The 26310-nt window shown below is 39.3% G+C and overlaps 1 protein-coding gene across 1 annotated transcript in view; it reads right to left on the reverse strand.

Moving 5' to 3' along the window:
- CNTNAP5 (contactin associated protein family member 5) overlaps window positions 1-26310 on the reverse strand; it is an 811336-nt gene that overhangs the window by 313444 nt on the left and 471582 nt on the right. The window contains exon 11 of the mRNA XM_080798228.1: window positions 14817-14923. Coding sequence (XP_080654354.1) covers window positions 14817-14923 — 107 coding nt within the window. The remainder of the gene's footprint in view (window positions 1-14816; window positions 14924-26310) is intronic.

A 26310-nucleotide genomic window follows, 5' to 3' on the forward strand; every position in this document is an offset into this window, starting at 1 on the left:
AGAAGTTGACCCAAAGCCAATTACTTTCTGACCTTAATATAGCACAGAAGGCAGCCCAGGTAGGATTATCATCTCCTAATTCCCAGGCCACTTAATCAAAAGACACTACCTCTGACACCATCTGGTGAACCTGGCAGCACCTGACAGAACCTGGCATTGGGATCCCCACTACCACTAAGTGGCCAGGGGAAGGGGTATCCTTCATCACAAGGGCTGACACTCATCTTCCTCACCAAAATGCATCAGGCAAGCCAGGCACCACCTACAGGATAGATCCTGTCATGGAAGAAAGCAGACAGATAGGAAGGAGAAGAATCAGTTGCTCTATCCAGAAACACAAACTGTGGTGCTTCCATGGAATACTACCAAGCAAAGAAAAAAGGCAACAACCTGGATGAACGTTTAGGAAATTACGCTAAGTGAAAACAGTCTATTCTACCCACACATCCCCTATCCTCTCATGGGTCCTCTCCTGCAACTAGCCCTTTTAAAATCCCATCTCTGATTGAATACTGAAACATTAATATCTATCATAAACTGGTCCTTTTTAAATCTTGCACTGGGTTTATGTTTTGTGATACAAAAGAATCAAAAAATGCTTATCACCTACAAATGAGAAAATCTGGCTCTTGCCCGAAATTATATCAAAAGGGGGAAAAATTATCTTCATTAAATAAAATGTAAAACAAGGGTGGGAAACAAATACAGAGTCATGTTTTGATTGCATAAAATATCACCTGGTCAGCATCTTAGTCACACCAGGGCTGATGGTGATAACTACTAGCATTATCACTAAGGTACTAAATAATCCTATATGATATCAGCTGTAACAAGATAGTTGTACCATGTCACTCAGAAGTATGACATGGTAGAAGTATTTCCAAATATGGTAAAATGAATATAGGTACCATGGTGACAGTTGGGCAGACAGTAATGGTCAATTTTATATGTCCACTTGGCTGGAAAATGGTCTCCAGTTATTCAGTCAAGAGCTAACCTAGGTACTGCTGTGAGGGTATTTTGGAAATGAGATTAAAGTCTGTAATCAATTGAATTTATGTAACAGAGATCATCCTAAAATATCTAGAAGGGCCTGCTTCAATCAGTTAAGAGGCCTACAAAAAGAGCTGAGGCTCACCTGAAGCAGAAGAAATTGCACCTGTGAACTGTACCTCCAGCTGCTGCTCCAGGATTGCAGACTGTCCCTTCTGACTGCCTGAACTATGGACTTCTGTCTTGCCTTGCCAGCTCGCACACTTGCATAGGCCAATTTTTTAAAATAAATCTCTTGATATGTTTCTCCTCTTGATTCTGTTTCTCTGCTTCAACCTTGTTGACTGATGCCAATTGTGTTTATCATCATTACTCTTCTCTGTTAGTAAGACCCTCAGTCTATGCAAGTCAGTCTCTTTCTTTATCCCAACTCCAGCCGAGTTAATTTCACCCTGTATTCTTTTTTTTTTAAATCTTTATTTATTTGACAGACAGAGATCACAAATAGGCAGAGAGGCAGACAGAGAGAGAGGGGGAAGCAGGCCTCCAGCTGAGCAGAGAGCCCGATGCAGGGCTCGATCCCAGGACCCCGAGGTCATGACCCGAGCAGAAGGCAGAGGGTTAACCCACTGAGCCACCAAGGTGCCCCTCACCCTTATTCTTGACCCTCCCCCACTTTCTCTGGCTGTGCAGCTCACACTTACATATCAGGTGTAGCTCAAGTCTAGAATTGCTGAACATTCTCCTCTCCTGCTTCATGTCTTATCTCGTCCCTCCTGCTCAATGCCTCTATTTTAATCTTTACCTATATTCAATTAATTCTTTGACTATGTGCAACCTTCTCCCATCATTCTTGCTAATTTTAAAGTCCTTGAGAACAGGATTACGATCTTCAATTGCTCAGGTATCACCCACAGTGATACTGCTGGAACCAAAGTGGGTACTTATTTACACGCCCCTGATAGAATGCCATGTTGTGTGGAAGAGTGACCTGAAAAGTGAAGAGATTGTCACAAATTGGTGCTAAATGAAAATAAACATCTTCATTAAATCCTAACATAACACAGTCAAAATAATGTGTGGGAGTCATCTATGTTCACAGATTGGGGGATCAACTGTGATTATAATATGATGATAATAAGTATATTATCATTGATTAATGTAAATAAAATAAATTTCTTTCCCTGGAAAGTATTATTACCTAGTGATTTCTGAATCCAGTGATTAAAAAAACTATGGGGACTACCAACATCATACTTAACTAAGGCAACTCAGGTGTGATACAGGGGGAAGAAAAGGAAGTCAAGTCCTGTTCTTTGGGGTACTTCTCAACACCCGGCAAGGAGGGCTTAAATGACAGGTTGTCCATGGTGGGTTCACTGAAGACACAAGAAAGTTTAACCAGAGAAAGTTAAAAGAAGGTACAATCTAGCTTCTAAGAGAAACAAATCTGCCCACCAGAAAGGCACAATAATAGCAGAAGGTATTGATCACCCTGGTTCTACAGCATCACTTGAGGAAGGATGTAAATAACATATTTGCACTGAAAGGTCCCTTCCAAACATAGAAATCAGCATCTGTTACTAATCTAAAAGCTCTCTACAGAAGACCAGAAAAGGTAAAAAAGCGCAGAGGATTTATGAAGGAAAGTAAGTAAACCAAGAGCCTCCTATATTGGCACTACAACTGATACTCCAAAGTGATCTATTTTTCATTAAAAAAAATCATCAAAATATCTTAAGACATACACATGATTATGTCTATATTTTAGAGATGAGAAAACCAAGTTTCAAGGAAATTGAGTAAGTTTTCCTAGTTACTCATTTAGTAACTGGCAGAACCTAGATCTGAACCCCAGATAGACTAATTTTCAAAAACAAACCTCTTTTCATGCTTCATCTCCATAAACAAAACCAAACTTAAAAACATTTAGTGTCTACTTCTTTTGACAATCCTCTAATAATGTCATCAGACTGAAAAGTTCTCTTAAGTAAGCTAGAGAGCATAGATCCTTACTCTGATGGCCTGTGAGCTCCAGGCACCCTTAGACTGCAGGTTATATAACAAGTTGTTCCACTGAATGCCCATTAAGACAACATGCAGCAGTGAAATCAAATGTTAGCAGATGCATTCACTCATTTCCTCTTTCAGCCATCATGACAGCAGGATCAGGGAGACAGGAACAAGGGAACGGTTGCCAAGGTCTTCATCATCAACACATTAGCTGCAAGCAGGAAATCTGTGCTGCCAAAAACTGACATTGACAACTCCTCCGTTGACAGACTAATAAACTCAGTTACATGTCCTGCTCTGACGATGGACAGCTTTATTTCCTTTTTATGTTTTCTACATATATTTACTTATCCAAATGTCTTTTTTCTGCTAGTATCTTAAAATTGTGACTACAATTATACCACCTCTCTCGTTTGAGAGTAATGGACGAGAAGTGGGAGTCTTTAAGAAATGTGCTCTGAATTCAAAGCCGGAACCTCAGGTCTCTCTTCAAGGTAAAAACAGGACGTTTCCCTTCATGGTAACCAAAGAGAAAGCCTAACAGATATTATGGGCTATCATATGGTTTCTTATCTTTCTCCTCTCAGTGGAAAAGACACGCAAATACACTTCAAGGAAGTGTGAAGTGAAGTGAAGCCAACAATTTGAAAATTAAAACTCCATTTTCTCAAAATTTATTTTGTGGGTGACATATTAGAGAGCTGGCGGTAGGAATTGAGGACACAGGCATGAAATGCCCAAGTGCCTGTTCTCAAGGAGCTTAAACTAATGCTAAAGATCAAAAGGTGATACCCAAGGAGAGTATTGAGGCAGAGCAGAGAATTATCTGGAAAAAGAAGTCAGGAAAATCATTCAGGGTCAGGGCGCCTGGCTGACTCAGCAATAGGGCATGTGACTCTTGCTCTCAGGGTTGTAGTTTCAAGCTCCATGTTGGGTGTAGAGATTACTTAAAAACAAACAAGGAAACAAACATTCAGTGTCAGAAGAATGGAGATAAAAAGAATTTGAGGTGCTTAGGACTGAAAGTCAATCAGATCTACTATAATACGGATACATATGGGGCCATGACTGTGATTTATGAGGGCTCCAGGTGATGAAGAGCCATACTTACTGAGCTAAGAAGCAAGGGTTTTATCATTAAGATAATGGAGATCCACTGAAGAATGTGAAGCTGAGCAGTGATATACTCAGTGTTCCTTTTAGAAAACAAGCAACACATACTAAATTTTGAAATGACCTTAGAATTTCACCACCAACAACTTACTTTGGCTAGAGCATGATATAGTCAAGGAAACTTATGTAGAATACACACAGTGATAAAATTAGAGATGACAAGAATATCCAGGTTTTAGTCCTGCTTGGGTCTTGTAATTGAATGTGGTTGGGCTCTGCATTCTACACTCCTCTGAACCCAGGGTTCTTCCTCTGAATTTCTTTCTTGTCCCTTACCAAAGTTAAAGTAGAAACAACATAATGTACATATACAAGAAGAAGGAACCTATAAAGAAGGGCTAGAATCATACTTGTCAAAGGGACTTCATGCACATCGATTAATGATTTATCCTAGGAGCAATAAGGGATAGATTCTATCATATTGCCTTGGTATATTGTGCAAGTAAGGCTCAAATTGGTGAAATAACTTGCCATAGAGCACTGTTGTATTGTGTCACAGAATTTTAATTGATAAAGAAATTTTTTCTTCTAAATTTTATCTCTAAATTACAGAGTCAAAATATTTTTGCAAGGTTCAAGCTGAGTATATTAAAAATTCCTTTGTTTCATGACACCTTAGATAGTCCATCTCACTCTCAAAGTAAAATTTGTAGGGGTACCTGGGTGGCTCAGTTGGGTAAGCATCTACCTTTGGCTCAGGTCATAATCTCAGGATCCTGGGATTGAGCCCCTCATCAGGCTCTCTGGCCAGTGGGGAGTCTGCTTCTCCCTCTCCCTCTGCCTGCCACTCCCCTTGCTTATTCTCTCTCTGTCTCTATCAAATAAATAATTAAAAATCAGAGGTAACACTGTAAAAGAGTTCTTAGTGTTTTCTAAACCACAGTAAAGAAACGGGCTATATGACCTATGCAAATAATATTCTAAGGTAGAACACAGCACCTGCACAGTATAATAACAACACACTAAATAGAGTCAGCATACTCATCCTGAGTCATGCTATCAGAGCACATCAAAATAATCTTTCTTAGTGACCATGTATAATCCATATATAATCCACACTGTCCCCTGAGGAATATGGGTTATATGAAGTATTTGACTTGCCTAAGGTCATTTATGGCAGAGACAGATCTAACTTCTGGCCACTTGAGCCCCAGGTTGGTCTTTTTTCAGTGCCACGGTGTTTTTCAGTTTTGCTAATGGTAACACCTATGTCAGAGCCTAATATCTGTTTAACATTCTATAATGTAAAAAGTCTTTTTACAGTCATACGACTTGTTAGCATAGGCAGATAAATCACTAAATGTCTCTTATGTGAAAAATACACACAAATTTTCATAAACACAATTTTAAATTATAAGAGATACCATTTAACTTAAAAATGTCAAATTGCAAATATAGTGCTAGATGTTTCTCATTCCTTTGCTATAGTGCACACAATAGCTGTTTGAATGGGTTATTATTATTTTGAGATCAAGCAACCAAGGCTGAAAAAGTTAAGTAATTTGCCCAAGACCAGAGAGTCATAAATATAACATAGATCTGTCTGGATCCAAAGCTGAGACCCAGAGAGAAAATGTGTCTTCATATATTGAGTTTATTAGGTATGTATCCAGTCCAGATTACTTCTAACTCATGGGACATACCAGAGTTTTATATTTCTATGGCAATTAGTCTTCTGTTGATTGAAAAAAAAATTAAAAATAAATGCTCATTGTTTCTGCTCAGTGTTCAAAGTAAATATCAATGGTTCTCCAAAGGAAAGCAACATCAACAATTAAATTATCTCCAGTTAATTATATTCTTTCATATTTGGGGATCTTTTGTTGCTTCTAAGGATTTGGAATAAAGCCAAAACTTGTGATTACATTTCTTGCACATTGTCAATCCAACGTAAGTATTTGAAGTTGGCTTTACTTAGCCTCAATTAATGAGAGGAAAGGGAGACGAAGGGAGAGATGGAGAAAAGAGGAAGGAAAGAACAAACAGAACAAATTAACATGTAGGAAATGACTGTGGGAACCTCTTAAATCATTGAGATGTGTTCAAAAGGAAGAAAATCGATCCGAGGTGAATATGCAACCTTGATTCCTCCTCCTTTCTGATAAGTCTCTGTATCAGTTTTGTTTTTAAATCCTGCCATGTTCTATAAAATATTTACGAGTGCTCTTTCTTCCACTTAGAGATGTTGTAATGTGAAGAGGAAGTGCTTTCAAGCCATCTAGAACTGGGTTCAAATCCCACTTCCTCTAGCTCTGTGGCTTTAAGCATTTGGCCATAAAAGAGATGTTTACATTCATTGATCCTCTGCGGTACATGTATTTGCCATATATTATATAAAGGGGGATGCACAGAACATTGGCAGTTTGGTAAGGAAAACAAGAACCAAACCTTCCCTATTAATCTGATGGAATAGATTCTACATCAATGGCTATCAAGGGAGCACAGTGGAACAGCAACGAGGAAAGGTCCTGGTAGGCTTCCAGCAGGAATTGATGAGGTCACTTGGGCCAAAAAGAGATTTGGTCAAGAGATCTGCAAAGACCCAGTTGTTTGAAGAATTGCCATAGTCTAAAAAGGTCAAAGCTAAGAACTTAAGGGGCCTCAGAAACTGAGATGACATGGGGAGCCACTGAATATAATTCATGGCCCTTAAAATAAGCTAAACACATGTCCATTCCCTTGCCCTAGGCTAGTGCCTCTGAAGAAACCCAAATATCTCGGTGCTTATCCTTATATCATATCCTTCCTTTGGTTCTCACACTGAAAACACTGTCCTAAGGCTTCTCTGCCTATCCACGTTTGGCCCATGTGTACAGGACCGATCAATCCTTTGAGAACCCTTTCCCTCCCACCAACTCAGCCTGTTCCAATCACTTTTTTCACAGAGAAAAAATCACCCGCATCCTTACATACCGCCTTCTGTTACTTGTTTATTAATGAGTGCAAAGATAATTGTCTGTTCTCCTGAAGGAGAATAAAATCAACTCAATGGCAGATAGGGGTTCGGAATCCCCTGGATCCTGACAACACCTCTGATAGTCATCAATTCACAAATTCTCTTCAAACAGCAAATTCCTGTGCATTCTGATACTTCCACAGTCACAGACTGCCTCTAGAAAAATGGTTTCTTTCGTTCTCTTACTGTGCCTTTCTGCCATTACTTTGATAAACACCCATCTAGTCATTCAACAATCACCAAACACTATGATGAAGTAATCTGGGGGTGACCGCTCAGACACTTTTGTGTTTAATCTACTCCTGGAGCACTTTCCTGCCCTTCAAGTTACCACTTTCCTTAGGCTGTCCTTCTCTTTCCCCACCATTCCTTCTTGAATTCCTTCGTAGTTTCCACCCTTGGCCTGCCACACCTGAGTGACTTGAGCCACTCCACACCTCCCAATTCTGATCTTCCTCCCAGACTTCACCTGGGGATTTTCAGCTACTTCAGTATAGTGAGCACCTCTCCAGGCTGACACTGTTTCCCAAGCTGAACCCATAACAGCAGCCAGTGAATCTCCTCCTCTATCTGTTCGAATAGCAGCTCACGTGGAACAGGTACTTTCACATTTGCCAGGCACTGGGTTAACTACTTTAGGGGGATTATTTTGTTTAATCCTCATGATCTTTCCATTACCTGACTGCCATTATTAGCCCCATATCACAAATAAGGAAGTTAAAGCACACAGAACTAATATAACTTGCCCTAGGTTATACAGCTTGTAAGTTGTAGGGTCTGGATTTGACAGGAGGCTTTCAGGGTCAGGCAGACCTGGGAACTTAGTCACTATATTCTTCATTCATGAAGGCTTCCAAACTAAAAAGCTAAAAGTCATCCTTCTCTCTGCTCTATTCGATTCGTCTTCAAGTCTGTTTGATCCAATTTTAGATATGCCTTTCAAGTCAGGTCCCTTCTTTTCTAGCTTGCTCTGACTCTCATCATTTGTTGTCCGCACAACTGCAAAGAGCATCCAGTATCTTTCCTTGCACCGACGTCTCGTCTCCTAACTTCAGTGTGTACTTTACAAAACCATCACAGTTATAATTCCCTTAAAAAAATAAAACAAAACCCGATAAGCAAAACACAAACAACAACAAAATAAATATTAGCAAGTCGTTCCCCAGAAATAAAGCAAAACCACCAAACCGTGCCTGGCTCCTAAATGCACAACAGAGAGGCAAGCTCCTTCTGAAATGATCACCAATCCTCTCTCTAGCTGTATTTCCTGCCTTTCCATCTTTCCCCATTGCATGACTCTAGCCATGCTAGGCATTGGACAATCCTCTCTTTGTTGCATTTGGGCAGTCCTCCTCACTCTTCCTCCTCCTGGCTCTTGTTCTTTCTCATCCTCTAAGGTTCTGCTCCAAGGTAAATTGCTGAGAAAACTTTCTGACCTCCCTGGAAAGTGACAATGCCTTTGCCCCAGGAACTCACCACTAGTGTGAGCACATCTCTCATTTATCCATTAGTGCACACAACAAACAGCAGCTTTCTACTACGTGTCAGGTATTAAACAAGGTGCTGGAGACACAGAAAAGATCTGGATACCACCCTGTCCTTATGGAATCTCCAACTAATGGCACACCGAATGACCCTTTCCCACTTAATTGTCTATCTCATCAATTACATGGTATGTTCTTTATGTCAACAATTCCTTGGATATGTTTAGTACAAATATAAACAAGACACAGTTCCTTCTCTAAAGGAGTTTATAGTCTCAGTAGGGGAGTTAACATAAATAAAAATAATGATGACACTTAAGACTGTGGTTAGTATCATAAAATGAAGTGGGGTGTGGATTCTACAATTCATTACTCTTATTTATTTATTTATTTATTTTTCTTCTCCTTTAGGTGTCTAGTTGTAGCTGGGAATATCTGCAGAAGGCACTGGGGGTTAAGCAGGAAGATGAATTTTTTTTAGATCTTGATAAGAAGCCCACAAGATAATATTAAGATATGAGCTACACTGAGTTAAGAGCTTTAAGTGATGCTTTTAAGTAAACCTTTTATTACCAGAATCCCCTACCCTCTCCAACCTGCCACTCCAACTACAAAAAGCCATACAGTTAGAGGACAATTTACCTACTGCTAAAACAGCAAAAGTGTTATCCCTCTATGATGCCTAGTGTAGAGTCTGATAGCAAGACAACTTGACATGCTCCTAATCAATACCCAACTACTGACTGCCCAATGGGAGAAGCACGATGTCAAGCTTGGGAGAGGAAGAAAGCTGATATCCTCTTGCCCAACTGCAAAGTGAGCTAAAAGGCATTGTTAGGATGCCAGAGTCTGGACTGCGAAAAGGGATTAACACAGGCTGGGAAATGGTGAAGAGATCCTGAAAAGGGCCCATGTGAATGTCATCAGACGTAGTGAGAAGATCGAGGACAATTCCACTCAATAGAACACACAGAGAAGATGGTAAGTAAGTATTTCTATCACTTATTGAGTCCCCTCAATGGGAATCACCAAATACATAGTTATGACACCAGATATGCTTTCAAAAGGTACCTGTTGAGTGATGAAATAAAATTCTGCAGAGACAATCTTATGTATAAGTCACCTAAAAACAAAACAAAACAAACAAACAAAAAACTTTTTTTTTTTTTTTCATCTGGAACTCGTCAAGAGAGTCGGTAATAACTTCCATTTCAATATGTAAAATGTTTTGGTAAAAATGTATGTGTAACAGTTTCATAAGTTATAGTAAATTCTGGAAGAGGAGGTAAAACAAGATATCAGAAAATAGTGATCAGAGTACAAACGGTATCAGAACTTTAGGACAGCAAGGTGAAAATATGAATCAAGATCCTTAACACTTATCTTTGAGTCAGTAATGTCATTATTAAGGCATTCTAAGAAAAAAATAGAACATGAGGGATTTTAAAATTATTTAAGCACATGAGTGCTGCTACAGTGCTGGTTATAATAATAAATATTCAGAAACAACACAGATCTCCTCTCCACGCCCCCCAAAAAAAGGAAATAAAAAGATGAAAATATTTGAATAAAATCATTAAATAGATTATTTATTATGTATTCATTAAAGTGGTATTTATAGATATTGCAATACCAAATAAAAAGCTTTGTTATAATGGGAAGTGAGCTCAGATTTCCCCTAAGGGAAAGTGCTTCATAGGAATATCATTTGGGCTGTGGGAAAAAATGAAGAGAGCTATTTACTTGTCTTTTCTTGAGCCAGGAAACATATGCAGTGTTCCAAAATATAGCATAGTTATTCCTACTATCATGTTTTGGTTCTTGCCTGTTTTCAATAGGCTTCCCTATTTCTAATATTCATTTTAATTTTGGCTGTCTATCAAGTGATAATTCATCTTACTTTCTCATGATGATTGCATAATTATTCTAGAATATAAAAACTTTCTTGTCTCTCGGTCTTGTAGAACTGCATCAGCACTTACAGTATCAAGTGATATGAAGGAAGTCATGGATATCCCATCACGAAATTCTATCAAGAGGTTTGCAAATGTCCTCTTACATGTTGGAGGAAGGAAATAAGATTCAGAGCATGGGGCACCTGGTTGGCTCAGTTGGTTGGACTTCCAATTCTTTCGACTCAGGTCATGATCTCATGGGCATGAGATCAAGTCCCATGTTGGGCTCCAAGCTGAGCACAGAGTCTGCTTGAAGATTCTCTCCCTCTGCCACTATCCCAACTTGTACGTGTGGTCTCTCTCTCTCTCTCTCTCTCTAATAAACAAATAAGTATTAAAAAAAATTAAAAAGATACAGGGCTTAACTCTCTGGCATCAAAGCCAGATTCCACCCATTCAAGTCCCAGCTCCACTAACTCTGTAACCTTTAAGGAAGATGTATAACTTTTCTGGGCCTCAATGTGCTCTTCTATAAAATGGAGATAGTAATATCCATCTCATTTTATTATCATGTTGCAGATTTATTATGCATTAAGCTCTATAATCAAAGTCTCTTCCTTTTAATATTAACTTAGATTCATAGATTACCTTGAGTAGGATATGCCCTAAATACTTAGAATTTTGGCATTTACTACACAACCTTCTAAACTTGCACACTATGTAAACCCAAGAACCATAGTAACCATTTCTGGCCGTCTGAAAGCTCTGAATGCTGGTTGGGTTGACAGGACTTATGTGGACTACAAATATTGGTATACCTTCAGTTATTCCTCTGGAAAATAGGATACAACATAGAGAAGAAAATTCCTAACCAAAACAACATAAAGAAATGACATAACGGTGTTCAGTGACAGTTTGTGGGATAAGTGAGAGTCTCACATTTCCTCCTCATATGAGGAGGCTGCCAGATTGGGTAGGAATTGTCCACACACTCACCACCTCCTTCTTTAACAGGTGGTTTTGAGTAAAGTGTGTTTGAAAAGTAATCTAACATGTGCATTGAAGTTCCTTGTGTGTCATTAGGTAAGGAGGAAAGAAAATTGAAAGGGAATGATGATATATCTACTTTTAACAGCAACCAGCTCTGCATAGAGACTTTGGGAATTCCCATTTTGCTATTTCTTAGAGTCCATCATACTCTCCCCCTCATCCAGACTCATCTCTTATCCACAAAGACTGGACAGAAAGAGGGTAATCCTATCTGTCCTCAACACTGTTGGCTCACATTCACTTGTAAGCACCTATAACGAAAAAATAAAACACACCTTGAAGGGCTTAAAGAGACAGAAGACTAAGAATACTCAAGAAATTATCAGGCTTAAATAGTATGAAATATGTCTTATAAATCTGAAGACTTTATTTAGTGTTCTTTTTTTTAAGATTTTATTTATTTAACACACAGAGAGAGATCACAAGTAGGCCGAGAAGCAGGCAGAGAGACAGGAGGAAGCAGGCTCCCCACTGAGCAGAGAGCCTGATGTGGGGCTCAATCCCAGGACCCTGAGATCATGACCTGAGCCAAAGGCAGAGGCTTGACCCACTGAGCCACCCAGGTGCTCCTTTTATTTAGAGTTCTGACTGTGGATGACTGCTTCAGGAAGTATGCACAAACACACCAAGGACACTGTCATTTCTACAAGAGTGGAGCTGTGAACTTGCTTTTGTTTTACCCAAGGGTATCCTTTCTTTTGTCTTCTGCACTTTGGCAGCTCTCATCTCTTACGTCCCATGTCAGGGGCATGTGCTTTTTGCAGTCAGGAAAGCATGCCTTGAATCAATTAGTTTATAAATCTGATTCGAGACAATGGTCCTCTCCAAACTGGGGAAAGGAGAGAAATGAGTTAGAGGGTGACAAATTCCTGAATTACACAGGTATACCAGGTGTGTTTGCCAAACCTCAGAGCCACCCAAGTACCTCTGATTTCTCCTGGCTGGGTGCCCAGAAGGGAAGAAAGAGTTTAACAATGTTGTGACCTATGGTATATACACTGAGCAATTTCACAGCAAGGGGAATCAGAAGGTGTTATAAAACAGAATGGTATTTTTTTAAGATTTTGCGTGTTGAGTCTCCTGCTCATCACCTTTGACAGTGTTCCTTTAAAAATCAGCACCTCACTTCCATTGATTTTCAACCTCACACTTTTTTTAAAAAGTTAGAAATATTTTATTTTTAGCCTTAATGGATGGAGAAAATGAAATGAGAAGAGTATCCATAGAGATGAACCCCTCAGATTAGTGTTAAATTACTTCAGGAGAAAGTGAACAGAATCAGCTTGAAAAAATCTTAGACTTGTTGTCATGTGATTTGGCCAAAAATTGAGTAGCTTTGATTTAAGTCTCCTTCGAAGTCCTCACTATTACATCGGTGGCTATTCTCGTTGTCATTGTGCTTCTTACAAGAACACTGAGTTGGCAATCTGGACAGTACTGTATGCATCATGCAATGTGTCTGTGCATGCATAGATTGTTCTGGGCTATTTAAGGACAATATTTCTGGAATAAGCTCAACACTTATAGATTTTAAGTAATAGACTTCATTTTAAAGCTAAGTGGTGCTTTTCATTTCCATAGGCATCCCACAGCAGTAGCATCATCCTGTGATGACCTTTGGGCTATGTCTTCTCTGATTGGATTAGACAGCTCTGTAGGCATCATTGGTCAATTAGTCTTGCAAATCACAGAAAGGCCATAGAATGGCTGAGAGGTCTTCAGGGATGAGAGTGATGACACTGCCCATCCTGGATCAGAGTCTGATCTCAGCCCTGCCGACATCTCCCATCCATTTTCTGAATCCCTAAGTGCCATTCCAGGAACTTAAGAAGCCCTGGCAAGTTTGCTCCGAGTGGACCTGACTATAGTCTTCAGCAGCTCCCTGGCTTTGTTCTTTCTTTCTTTTTTTTTTTTTTTTTTAAAGATTTTATTTATTTATTTGACAGACAGAGATCACAAGTAGGCAGAGAGGCAGCAGAGACAGAGGAGGAAGCAGGCTCCCTGCTGAGCAGAGAGCCCTATGCGGGACTCGATCCCAGGACCCTGAGATCATGACCTGAGCCGAAGGCAGAGGCTTTAACCCACTGAGCCACCCAGGCGCCCCATCCCTGGCTTTGTTCTTACATTTTTTTCCTAGCAGGTCCTTCTCCTACCTCCTAAGTCAATTTCATAGCTCACATTTCCGATGAAATCTTCTACAACTATAGCCAGCACCTTCAGATTATGTCTTTCTAAATTATACTCACAGTTCACTTCACAGAGTTTGACACACAATTCTCTAAATGACAAACCTCTATTTTGGCATGTGTTTTTGTTTGGTGACTCCAACGAGACTATAAAATTACAGTAATCGGGGCTCATGCTATTCATTTATTTTTTACTCGTCATCCCTTACTCTTTGTATGTTCCAGTCTGCCTTGCTCCCTGCTTCGTGTCTTCTTACTTCTCCTCATTGTCAGGACTCTCCAGCCACGTGAAATCACTTAGAAATTCAGTTTGCTTTTGCTTTTCTTTTTCTGTAGCATTCCTACCAAAGATCAGCTCAGGTCTTCTATATGAAGCCTCCCTAACACTGGCGTGCAGTCTTCTGCACTTAGCACCATATGCTGGTTCTATTCTCTTTGATCCCATGGCAAAACTGTACTTCCTCTCCTCTTGAATTCAAGTGTGCCCCTGTGATGCTACTTGGCCAACAGAATGTGAGTGGAAGTGATGTTTGCCACTTCCCAGCATAATCCTTCAATAGTGAGCACATGCTTCTATTGCTTCTTTCTGCCATGACAACCTTCTAGGTGATGGAGCCTCTGTGAGCATCCCAGAATGAGAATAAAGTGGGAGAGGGACCTCTGTCAATGGAAGATGAGCACGTAACACAGGCAGGACACAACCACTGGTTACTCAGGCCACTGAGACATTATATTATTTATTAGAGCAGCACAACTGAGCCCATCTAAACAATGTACTTGACTTAGTAGCTCTCCTTTGTGGGCCCATGTACATCATCTCACCTGTGCCTCAAACACTTATTCCATTTGCTGTGTTCCTGTCAAACCATAAATTCCATAAGGATATGGCTTATATCCATATATCTGTCTCATGTGGCCACCATGGAATGGGCATATATGACAGCCTCTCATAAAACACATGTTGAATGAATGACAAAAAGTGCCTGCCCCATTTGAATGCATCCTAAAGTTAACATTGGTATTCCTGGATGGTTGCTCATTCTGTGGGTAAATCACAACTACTCACAGTTATGGCAGGTGGCACCCGTGTAGCCCGTGTTACTGCAGTTACAGTAGAAGGTAGTCCAGGATTGGGAGCAGCTTCCCCCATGTTCACAGTAGTTTGGCAAACACCTAACAGGAGATAAAGCAAAAGCAAACAAAATAAACCAACTCAACTGAAATGAAGGGGGAAAAACAAAAATGTCTAATACCCAGCTGCATGAATTGATAGCAGAAATTGGTCTGCTGTATGTCTATACCTAAATCAGACTTGAGCAACAGCAAAATAATTCTATAGCTTTATCACAGGGTGGATCCATCTAGCACTACTATGTAATGAAAGGATCAGAGCTGATTTAGGCAATTACGTTAAGCATTTCAACATTGGGGCAAGTTGCCATTGACTTAAAGTTAATTTGAAGTGGTTAGAATCTATAAGATTTTTCATTTACTATAGAATAAAATGTACAAAGATTGTGGTTTTACATTTTGGAAAGGTTCTACATTTTTAAAAGGAAGTGAAAAGGGGGCAGATAATTGAGGTCACTGTCCTCACGATTCTCTTTTGGGTGATGGCCAGGAATCTATTTTAAACTACACATGAAATTTGAAAAGATGGTACCTGCTCATTTAACATGCAAGGGAATTCTGTCATTTCAAAAAATGCCAGCCCCACCCCCTCTTAAAATGAAGGCTTTATTACTTACAATGAAAACAGTATGACTATTCTGAAAAATATTTTCACCACACATATTAAAAATGCTCCAAAACATTTGTAGAATTTGACCCCAAAATCACACTTAAATGGCTCTATCTTAAGCATATATCTCAAAATATAACGTCCAACACTGGAAAATTTCTTAGGGACGTTGTGGTACATAAAATGAATGGGCTATCATAAAGCTACTGTAAACAGTTAGCAAAAAGGATTATAACAGACAGAGACTGGATTAAGTGAAAATCCAAGATATGAAGCATGGCCACAACAAAGCAAACCAAATATATTGTACTGCAAAACTGATAGGAAGAATAGATGTCAAGTATCATTTGAGGTAATGGGAGTGAAGGCAATGTCCCTATCTTCTGGACAGAGATCATGGGCTTTACGGTCACTTATATCTGAGTTCAAATACCAGCTCAGCTATTCACTGCATGGCATCTTTGGGCAATTCTCTTCACTTCTTACATACATGATTTAAAGTATCTACATGGCAGGCACTGTTGTGACCAAGAAATAACCTGGCAAGTGCTCAATACTTATAATGAATAAAATTAAGATTAAAAGCAGTGATAAATACTGCAATTCTTGAAATAATCTTTATAGGGGGAAAAAATCCCACTGATTTAAAAAGGGAAGGGGTGTGAACAATGAGGTTATGGAAGTAGTCTAATATCATAAAAGGGTTCATTGTGTAGCCTCTGAGAATGTGAGGCAAGCAAAAGTAAGATGATTTATCCTAAATGTCCTATATAGGTAGGAAACCCTCCAGCAATGATTGTTTCAAAGCTCAGAAACTAATATTCCTGCATATGTTCAGACATTATTAGAAGTTTTCCGCTCAGCACAGCAAACACACAATTGTGCTGACAGAGCTTATGTTTGGGAAAAGCATATTGGTGACTCCATAGTATCCAACTATGGCTTAAAGAACAGAAGGGGGAGAAAAAGAACCAGTAAATTTTCTGTGGAACACGTTCACAGAAACCAACCAATCAATACATAAACAAAAACAAAGGGTGCCTTCCCTAATACAGAGTTTATCCTTTCTCTTGATTCCCATTCCCAGTTGGTTAAAAAAAAAAAAAAAAAAAAAAAAAAAAAAAAAAAAAAGGTAAGAAACAGATTTGTCACTGAGATGGACCAAAGTCCCTCTCCCTGACTAACCTTGTGCTGTGGGGAATTACAGAACCTTGAAGCATCAGTGTCCTCATCTACATATTCCAAGCAAGGACCTCTGCCTCAGGGCATGCCCTGAGGGAAAGCCTATGGGGCTAGCTCATGAAAACCCACTCACCCTATACCTTTCTTCCCTTACATCCAAGCACCTCCCTGCTTCTGAATTATGCTGCTCCTGCAGTGCATTTTCTTGGTAGATTTTCCCTCTGGAACTGTCAACACACTCCTGTCTTTATCCCTATCCAACTCCATTCCCCTCTCCTTCCCCCAATACCAAATAAAGACACACACACACACACACACACACACACACACACACACACACACAAAACTCACTGGCACTCCATGATTGGCAAATTATACTATTATTAGCTCCTCTTCCTTCCCTAACATAAAGTTAATTGCTTTAAAGAGGGAGAGCTGAGGGGACCTAGGTGGTGCAGTTGGTTGAGCATCCAACTCTTGGTTTCTGCTCAGATCTGATCTCAGGGTTGTGAGATATAGCTCCCTTGTAGGGCTCCCCACTTAGCGGGGAGTCTGCTGAAAACTCTCTTTCCCCTGTCCCTCACCGCTATGTATGCCCTCTCTCTCAAATAAATAAATAAATATTTCAAAAAAGAAAAAAGATGGAAAGTTGAGCAAAGCCAGGTTGGTAGGCATTTAATCCTGTAATTTTTTGGGTTTCGGTGCCAAGGAGTTTTAGGTTGGACTCTTTTTAATGGCTGAAGCTATAATATAGAAAACTCAGAAGTTCTAAGGGACCACATTTTCAGCCACAAGAAGAAAGCTTACATGCTGTAAAAGAGAAAGGGAGAAAGAGAGAGAGAGAGAGGGAGGGAGAGAGAGAATGTTGGGGTGCAGAATGCAGCAGAAAAGACAGACAGAGAGTCCTGATAGAACGTGTGTGGCTGGTTCCTGTTGTTTCCAAGATTTGGTTGCACCCCTGAACTTCCTGAGGGCTGGCTGTTTTACTTTGTATCACATGATGTGAGATAACCTGAGATCTTTCTGGAGAAACCCCCATTCCATTCAGGCTGGCTCAAACCGGGATTCTGTGATTTTCAAGCAATGGAATCTTAACGTTTTGTAAAACAGAATTCTATAAATACAAAAAGAAATGAAAACACACATTTCTCTCTCTATTCTATGCTTTAAAATATGTTAAAACTGAAGATTTCCAAATTCAGTTGAGCATGTCGTAGGAGAGGTCTTGGGGAAAACACTAAGAAATACCCGGGCATTTTGAACACATCCTTAATAAGCCTCACATAGACTTTGTATTGCAGTGTTAATAAACTCAATTTACCAAGGAAAGTGTAGGATAGAAATTCATTGCTTGTGGTCACTTTAAAAAAATGATATATTTCTGAAAGACAAAAAGAGTGCTTTGGTAAAGGACAATCTAATATTCCTAAAATGAGGAGGAGTTAAAAAAAAAAAAAAAAAAAGAATGGGTGCTTCTAGCTTGGTTCATTTTGGTTCAATACATACCTTGATTAGAAAAACTCATCTGTAAAGCTGACACTCAAAATAAAAGATGTATAACCCCAACATGCTTATTTATCAAGAGCAGTTTTATGAATATAATTTCCATAGTCTTTAATCAGTTTCTTTAAACTGATACTTTGTTTCTTTTTCTACTGGCCATAAACTAGGCACTGAAGGCATGACCCAGAAAGAGAACAAAGGAGGGGCTACCAGAGTAAGAAAAGCCCATTAAGAGTGAGAGCTCTGTCACAATCTTAGGGTAAGGCCCTCAATTCAAATTGTTAGGAGATAAGCACTCCGAATTCCTATCTTCTGAATTTCTAACGATCCTTCATATGCAGCTGGACGTGGATGGATGTGCTTTCTCTAGGTGCCCTGGTTTAACAAAAAAAAACCTTCAGCACGATCAGGACACTTTCCTTCACCTTGATTATTGTTACCTTTAACAAGGTACTGCAAAACGCCATGACCTTTAGCCAGCCTTGTGACTATCCTAATGACGTTTAACGGAACATTGTTTTCACAGCTAATTTCCTACAAAACACATCCACCAAAAACCTTCCTCTTACCAACAACCTGAAATGAAACTTTGACATGTGCTCACCATCATGTCTGAGATGTTGTTTTAATGTTTTATTTCCCCTGTTTAATAAGAGAATAAAGACAAGAGGAGGGTAAACCACTTGCCCAGATATAAAGTGACAGAGCCAGGAACGTGAGCTATGCTACCTGTCACTGAAGCCTGTGTTCCCAAGCACCGTACATCCTCTCTCTGTCAAACGCCAGATGATGCACCTCCTTAAAGGTGAACTCTGAGCATGCATTAAGGCACCACTTCTGCAAAGAGTGGGATGGAGGGGGCCTTCATATAGTTACCACTGATTCCAGAAAGTCATTAGCAAACTTGGAGCTGTGAGGTTAGAGTATAGAAAGATAGTGGCAAATGGGTCAATTGACAGTAAATAAACCTGAACTAGAGAATAAAAGACATATTTATTATATAATTAGCATAATGATATATAATTCAGTCTACAAATTCTATAAATTCAGTGATGAAGAGCAGGGAAAAGAGATTTTGATTCTATTTTCAATTTCTTTTCATGACCAAATTGTCGAATTCTTTTTTTTTTTTAAGATTTTATTTATTTATTTGACAGGCAGAGATCACAAGTAGGCAGAGAGGCAGGCAGAGAGAGAGGAGAAAGCAGGCTCCCCACTGAGCAGAGAGCCCGATGCGGGGCTCGATCCCAGGACCCGGGATCATGACCCGAGCTGAAGGCAGAGGCTTTAACCCACTGAGCCACCCAGGTGCCCCCAAATTGTTGAATTCTTAAAATAAGAAATTCTTCAAATAAAGCTACTGCTAGGACAGCCCCTGTCCCAACCCTACTCTTGCTCTGATTTCTTTCCTTTCCCTTTTTTTTTTTTCCCCCCAGATGATGGAGACTCCCTCTACATTTCTTAAGCCTATATGAGTTACTGTGATTGTTTCTAGTCTGTGCCTGCGCTCGGTAGAATGTGTAAGTTATCCCAAGCTAGACAAAGCTATTTGCTAATCTAGAAATTGATGACATAATGTTTAAAATAAACTTCGTAATTGTATAATCCTACAAATAGAGAAAAATGCAGAAGTCCATTAAGGTCTATTAAGCAAAACAGAAAATAAATCCATGATCCAAAGTTGGCCTTTGAATGCAAGACTACGGGCTTCATGGCCAGCCTGCCAGGATGTCCTAGAGCCATTGACTGAACACTCATATGTACACAGCTCTCGGGGTGTTCCACCGGGATTAACCAAGATTGTGCTCAGATCTCCATCACTCAGCATAGTCAGTGTCCTCTTTTAACATGAAATTTTTAGTCCTCCAAATTTCTGAATTTAGTACCAAAAGTTTATGACAATCAAAACCTCAGTATTAATGCTTGGGGGTTAAGAAGGAATAGGGTATTGAGAGAGAAAAATGGTCCCAAAGCTGATCTCAGCCAGAAACTTCTGTATGATATAATCTACATCTTCCTGTGAAGAAACTAATATTCTTGACTTTGATAATATGCTTAAACATATTTATAATGGACTTTCATAGGATAAAGACCAATGTCGGCTGATGGTCCACTTCAAGAGGAACCTAAACTTAAACAGTCTTGTAACAAGTCAAGGAGTGTAATAATAATTACTATTTTTTTTTTAATTCAGTCTTACAAGGGATATCTTTGATAGCCCCTCCCTCCAAAAAATTGTCTTCAAAACAGCTCCTGACAAGAATGGATCTTTAAGATTTTTATTTATTTGTTTGACAGGCAGAGATCACAAGTAGGCAGAGAGGCAGGCAGAGAGAGAGGAGAAAGCAGGCTCCCCACTGAGCAGAGAGCCCGACGCAGGGCTTGATCCCAGAACCACGGGACCATGACCTGAGCTGAAGGCAGAGGCTTTAACCCACTGAGCCACCCAGGTGCCCCAAGAATGATCTTTGAATTGGTCTGAGATAGGTCTTTCTCTTGCAGCAAGATTATAATAAACTTTGGAAAAAAAAAAAAAACAGCAGTTCTTCGGTATTTGTAAATTTTTTTTTTTTTTCGCTTTTCTTTCCTTTAATTCTGCATATTTGACACACATGGAAGCCCGGTCCCCCAAAAACAACAAAAACAATTGATGTGCTCACTAGCCTAATTTAACAGATGCTAACCCTTAGCTACATATTTTTTTCAGGTTCTTTGGTATTTGTAATTTTTAAGGGAATTTGGCCTATTTAATATGTCTCGCAAACACCAATTTAAAAAGTGAAGAACAGGGGTGCCTAGGTGGCTCAGAAATTAGGCATCTGCTTTCAGCTCAGGTCATAAGCACTGCATAGGGCTCCCTGCTCAGCAGGAAGCCTGCTTCTCCCTCCGACACTCCCCCTTCTTGTTCCCTCTCTCGCTGTGTCTCTCTCTGTCAAATAAATAAATAAAATCTTTAAATAAATAAATAGTGAAGTATAATTGATTTAGACCTTAAAAATCTTCCTAGAATATCTAAGACAAATTCAGTTCCCCAAAGTTATATGTTCATTTTCTGGATACTTAACTTTTAGAAAGTTAAGTGGCATTCTCTCTTGTAATGCCATAAATTGTACAACTTGGAAAGTAAATCAATCATATCATAAATGAAGTTTAATGTATTTGAAGGTATTTAAGTAACTAAATCCATAAATGGGATTAAGCATTATTCAAAGGGCTTTTAGACCTGAGTTCTAATACTTGCTAGACTTAATAGAAAACAGTTTTATAAACTGAATTTTTTAAAGAATAAAAAAGAAAACTTTAAAAAAACAAGATTTTGAGTTTATAATTATAAGAAACTCAGTATCACTCTTTAAAACAAAAATAACCTTACAAAGCATCTTACCTGCATAAAAAAGTCCTCCTTTGTGCATACCACAGTTTCATCACACCTGTGTTGGCTGATCATTCAGGTTTTAAGTCTTACCTTCCTAACCCACTTTATGGGGGAGCACCGTGTAGTCCACAGGCTCTGCACAGGACCTCGATCCTCACCCTGAGGGCAGCTTCCCTTTACTGAGCACTGAATTCCTTCTCTACTTCCTCCTCTTCTCTGTCTCTGTCACATTAGTGAGTACTTTTTGATTGAAAACAATGGATTTTAGGTTCATTCTGTTAACCAAATTCTCCTCCCAAATGCCCTCATCTCCCCTAAACAGTAGTGAGGTGAATCTGTCTTTGTAAAACTAGCCATCCTTCGATTTTATTTTATTTTCCTTAATTTGCAAGTGTCAGGGGGGAAAAAAAGAAAACATTACTTCCTTTAATTTACATTATTTTTTATATATTAGATAGTTGTCCTTTTGATTTTCTTTATGTTTTCTGAGTATTTTTTCTTATTCTACACATTGTTCCTCTATGGCCTTTGAAGTGTTTCCCTGTTATGTTCCTTGCTGTTCATGGAACTGGTGAAGGGCATTGCCACTGATGCAGTGGCATTTCCAAAATTTTGATTATATATGTACTTTGACTTATCAATTCCACTTCTTGGAATAATGCCCCAGAAATACTTTCTTACATGCACAAAGATATATGCAAAATTACTAGGGCCCCTGGGTAGCTCAGTCAGTTAAGCATCCAATACCTGATTTGGCTCAGGTCATGATCTTGGGGTTGTAGGATTGAGCCCCATGTCAAGCTTCATGCTGAGTGTGGAGTCTGCTTGAGATTCTCTCTCCCTCTCCTCCTGTCCCTCCCCCACTCATGCTCGCACTCTCCTCTATCTCAAATAAAGTGATATATGTAAAATTATTATAACTATCAACAACTTAAAAAATGGAAACATAGTCCACCATTTTGGGAATGGCTGAAGAAATGATGCACCTCCATACTATGGCATGTTATGAGGCAATTAAAATGAATCCATACATCTATATGTAAGGATACTGGAAAGTTCTACATGTGCAATATACTATTAATTACAGAAAGCACATTGCAGAGTATCATTAGTAGCTTCTGCTGTTATTGCCCTCATTGAAGAGAAAATAAGATCTAGAAAGAAATGGTCCAATTCAGTAATCTGTTAATAGTAGTTAAATGTGGGCATAAAAGTACCATCCCACTCTTTATTTCTGGGTTGGCCATGGCTTTATAATAAACTGGAAATAAACATATACACGGGCTTACATTCACATTTTATTTTGCCATTAGACAGCAGCAAAGAGAAGCTCATTCACTTAAGAAATGGCCTCTAAGAAGAAGAGTGAGTCAGGCTGTCCTATACATTCTTAGCCAAAGCAGGAGATCAGCTGGGCAAGAGAAGAGTTTCAGGTGAATGAATCTTGTTTTCTACATAAAGCCACAGAGGCTCAGAGAGCTCCAGGTCACCCACCAGCACAAAGCAGGCACTCAAATCCAGGTCTAACTCACTCTACCTCCCTCGTTAAACTCTGAAAATAAAATTCAGTGGGTGAGGCCTCTGCTCCTTGGAACAAAGCCCACCTGGTAATACACTCCTAATGATCACATTCATTATGGCCCTCTATTGATCCATGTAATTTTAAGTCTCTTGTAAAAATTAAAAGGAGAGGGTCTTGTGTCTAAGAAAATCCGCACAATGGTTAACTGTGTCGCTGAGTATCTACCCTTCTATTACAGTTATTTAAACACATACACTGTTAGATACATGTACACCCCACAAAAAATTCCCCAACCTGAAGACAGCTAGAGGAAGTCATCTGTTTAGATTAGCCTAAAAAAAAAAAACACTCAGTGTATTTCTATAAACACCCACAGAAATATTTTTTCCTCAGTATGAAATTTCCCTCTTCCTCATTCCCCATAACAGATTGAAATGAATAGGACATCTATTGGCAGGCCTTTGAAATTCCCAAATGTTCAGATAAATGGTACCTATAAATGAGCCTGAATGTATTTATGCTCCATTGAGTTACTTCCCTTTTTAAGAATTCTCATCCCTTCTTTATACAGTTGAAGGTCAGTTTCAATTTCTATATGCTTTCCTTAGAGACAGAAAGAACAAAACATTTCAATAGTCCTCAAAATGCAAGCTGACTAATGTAAGCTTTTTAATGAAGCTCATACATTAAAAATCAGCTAGGTTGCGTTCCTTTGTCTGTTTGCTTTAATTAGCAGCCAACTGCATTGATCTTATTTTGGTCAGATAGCTTCCCTGAAAGCTTTTGAAACCTATTTCTATGCCTCTCCATTCTAACAATTACCATAATCCCATTTTACCCCCACAGTTGGATCTTCATTATAATTGAAATTTGTTGTAATTACAGCAGATGCAGACATTAAGGAATTAAGTGAATAAAAAGAAAGGTGTCAGAAGTCAGTTTCCTAAATTTCCCAGGGTCTAGTTCACAGCAGGGAGCCAATTGTCAATCATTGCAGAGAAGATCCCCAGATAATGGACAAACCAATGGTGGTCAAAGGAATTTGCTGTGCATGTCAGTGATCCCAAGTACTGCCCAGCTTCCAGACAGACCCCAGCACGCACAGTGGGCACACCTCCTCCCCGTCCTGGCTTTTGATGGCAAAAACGGGAAGGTCCTCTTTCCACTCATCTGCAAACCTCAACTTTATGCCAAGAGAGGCTCAGTGCTCTTCAAAGGCCATTTCTTCAAAGCAAAGGATATTCTGATTCATGAATATATCAGTAGTATCTAGTCCAATACTGTTAATATGAGAAGTAAGCTGAGACCATGAAACTAACACCAAATCATAGTCACCTGGTTATTTCACAAAGATAAATGTCTGTTTTCTCCAAATAACAATATAATGTTTTTTTAAAAAATCACAAGGGAAGAGAATTCCCTATTAACCTGATATGGATCATTTTTTTCAAGTTATTTATTTATTTGTCAGAGAGAGAGAGCACATAAGCAGGAGGAGCAGCAGGCAGAAAGAGAAGCAGGCTCCCTGTCATTCAAGGAGCCAGAAGCTGGACTTGATCCCAGGACCCGGGGATTACAACCCAAGCCGAAGGCAGACTGACTGAGCCACTCAGGTATCCCTGATATGGATCATTTTGACGAAATAAGGCCAAATTGAATTTCCCTAATCAATCCATTTGTCTCAATGGCCTAGAAGTGCTTCATTGGAATGGAAACACATCCATTTGTCTCAATGGCCTAGAAGTGCTTCATTGGAATGGAAACACACCACCACAATTTACAGACAGGCTCTAGACTTATGGGAGAGAAATTTGGTCTGGGTTTATCTACTACATATCAGTAGGGTAGAAGGTTTTGTGTCCTTCCCAGTGGAATGATTTTGTTTAGCATCCTGGAGATGACATCCCAATTGTTATGTTAATCAGGAAATGCAAACAATAGAGCTTTCCAGATTACTAGAATGGCCTTATTCTTAAAATTTAGACCATCATTCATATCCCACTAGGAATAGGAATGATTCTATTGTCTGGTTCCATGCTTCTTAAATTTTGTTTAAAATGTGATACAGTAGGTTTGGGTTAGAAACTGAGGTTCTGCATTGACAAGTTTCCTGACAGGGCCAGAGCTGTTGGTCCTCAAAGTGCAGTGAATACAAAGGGTCCAGTTGAGTTCAAGTTCCAGAACCATTCTACAGAGATGGGTCAGAGGGGTTGCAAATTATGGGGATATCTTGTTCTCTTTTCTAGTTCTTGGGCTCTTCTTGCAAATATTTCTATTTTTTTAAATTTTAAATTAAAACACAATGTGTTTTGTATCAGATTTTTTTAAAGATTTTATTTATTTATTTGAGAGAGAGAGTGAAGGTGAAGAGAGGGGCAGAGGGAGAGGGAGAGAGAGAATCTAAAGCAGAATCCCTGCTGAATGCAGAGCCTGATGCATGCAGAGCCTGATGTAGGGCTTAATCCCAGGGCCCTGAGATCATGAACTGAGCTGAAGTCAGAGACTTAACAATTGAGCCACCAGGGCGCCCCTATATCATATTTTAATACAATGCACAGCAATTTGCTAGTTTTGTGCTTCAGGTTAACCCTGGAGACCTTGATGTCAATCTTTTTCTGCCTTCCCTATGTATTCGTGGGAATAAGAGTGTACTAGTGTTAGGTATGATGAGGAATGCTAAACTGCACCAGCTGAGTGCCTTGGGGTCTGCTCAGGCCCCAGAAGGTAGTAGAGTGGCTGAAGGGAGGCCTCTGCTACACTTAAACCCACATAAACCCATTTAAGCCCAGCCAAGCTCGGGAACATCTGCTAGCCACATGTTCTTTCCACTGCATAATAACAGCAAGAACAAGTGAATGGATGAACATGACATCAAAAAAATGTCATATTCTAGAAAGCAATAACACTGACTATGCATTTATCTGACTTTTGTATTTATAAGGAATGAATACAGGTTGCAAATCAGAAGTAGAAAAATTATACCAACTTTGGAACACTGCTGGATAAATCTTACTGAAAAATATCAGCTATTTCAGGGGAAGGTATTCAAAACCTGTATCTATTGGTAGCTACTTACCTATATGAATCAGGATTTTTTAAATATTTAGAAGAGCTACATAAACTGAGTCCTGAAGCTAACACAGGACTGCAGTGTGTGATCTCTCCGTCAAAGAGCTTCATTGTTTTCACAGACCAAGTGTAGAAATATTTAATTTGATCCTCAAATAATTACTTTT

Source organism: Martes martes (genome assembly GCF_963455335.1).
Source record: "Martes martes genome assembly, chromosome: 3".
In the NCBI taxonomy this organism is placed as follows: domain Eukaryota; kingdom Metazoa; phylum Chordata; class Mammalia; order Carnivora; family Mustelidae; genus Martes; species Martes martes.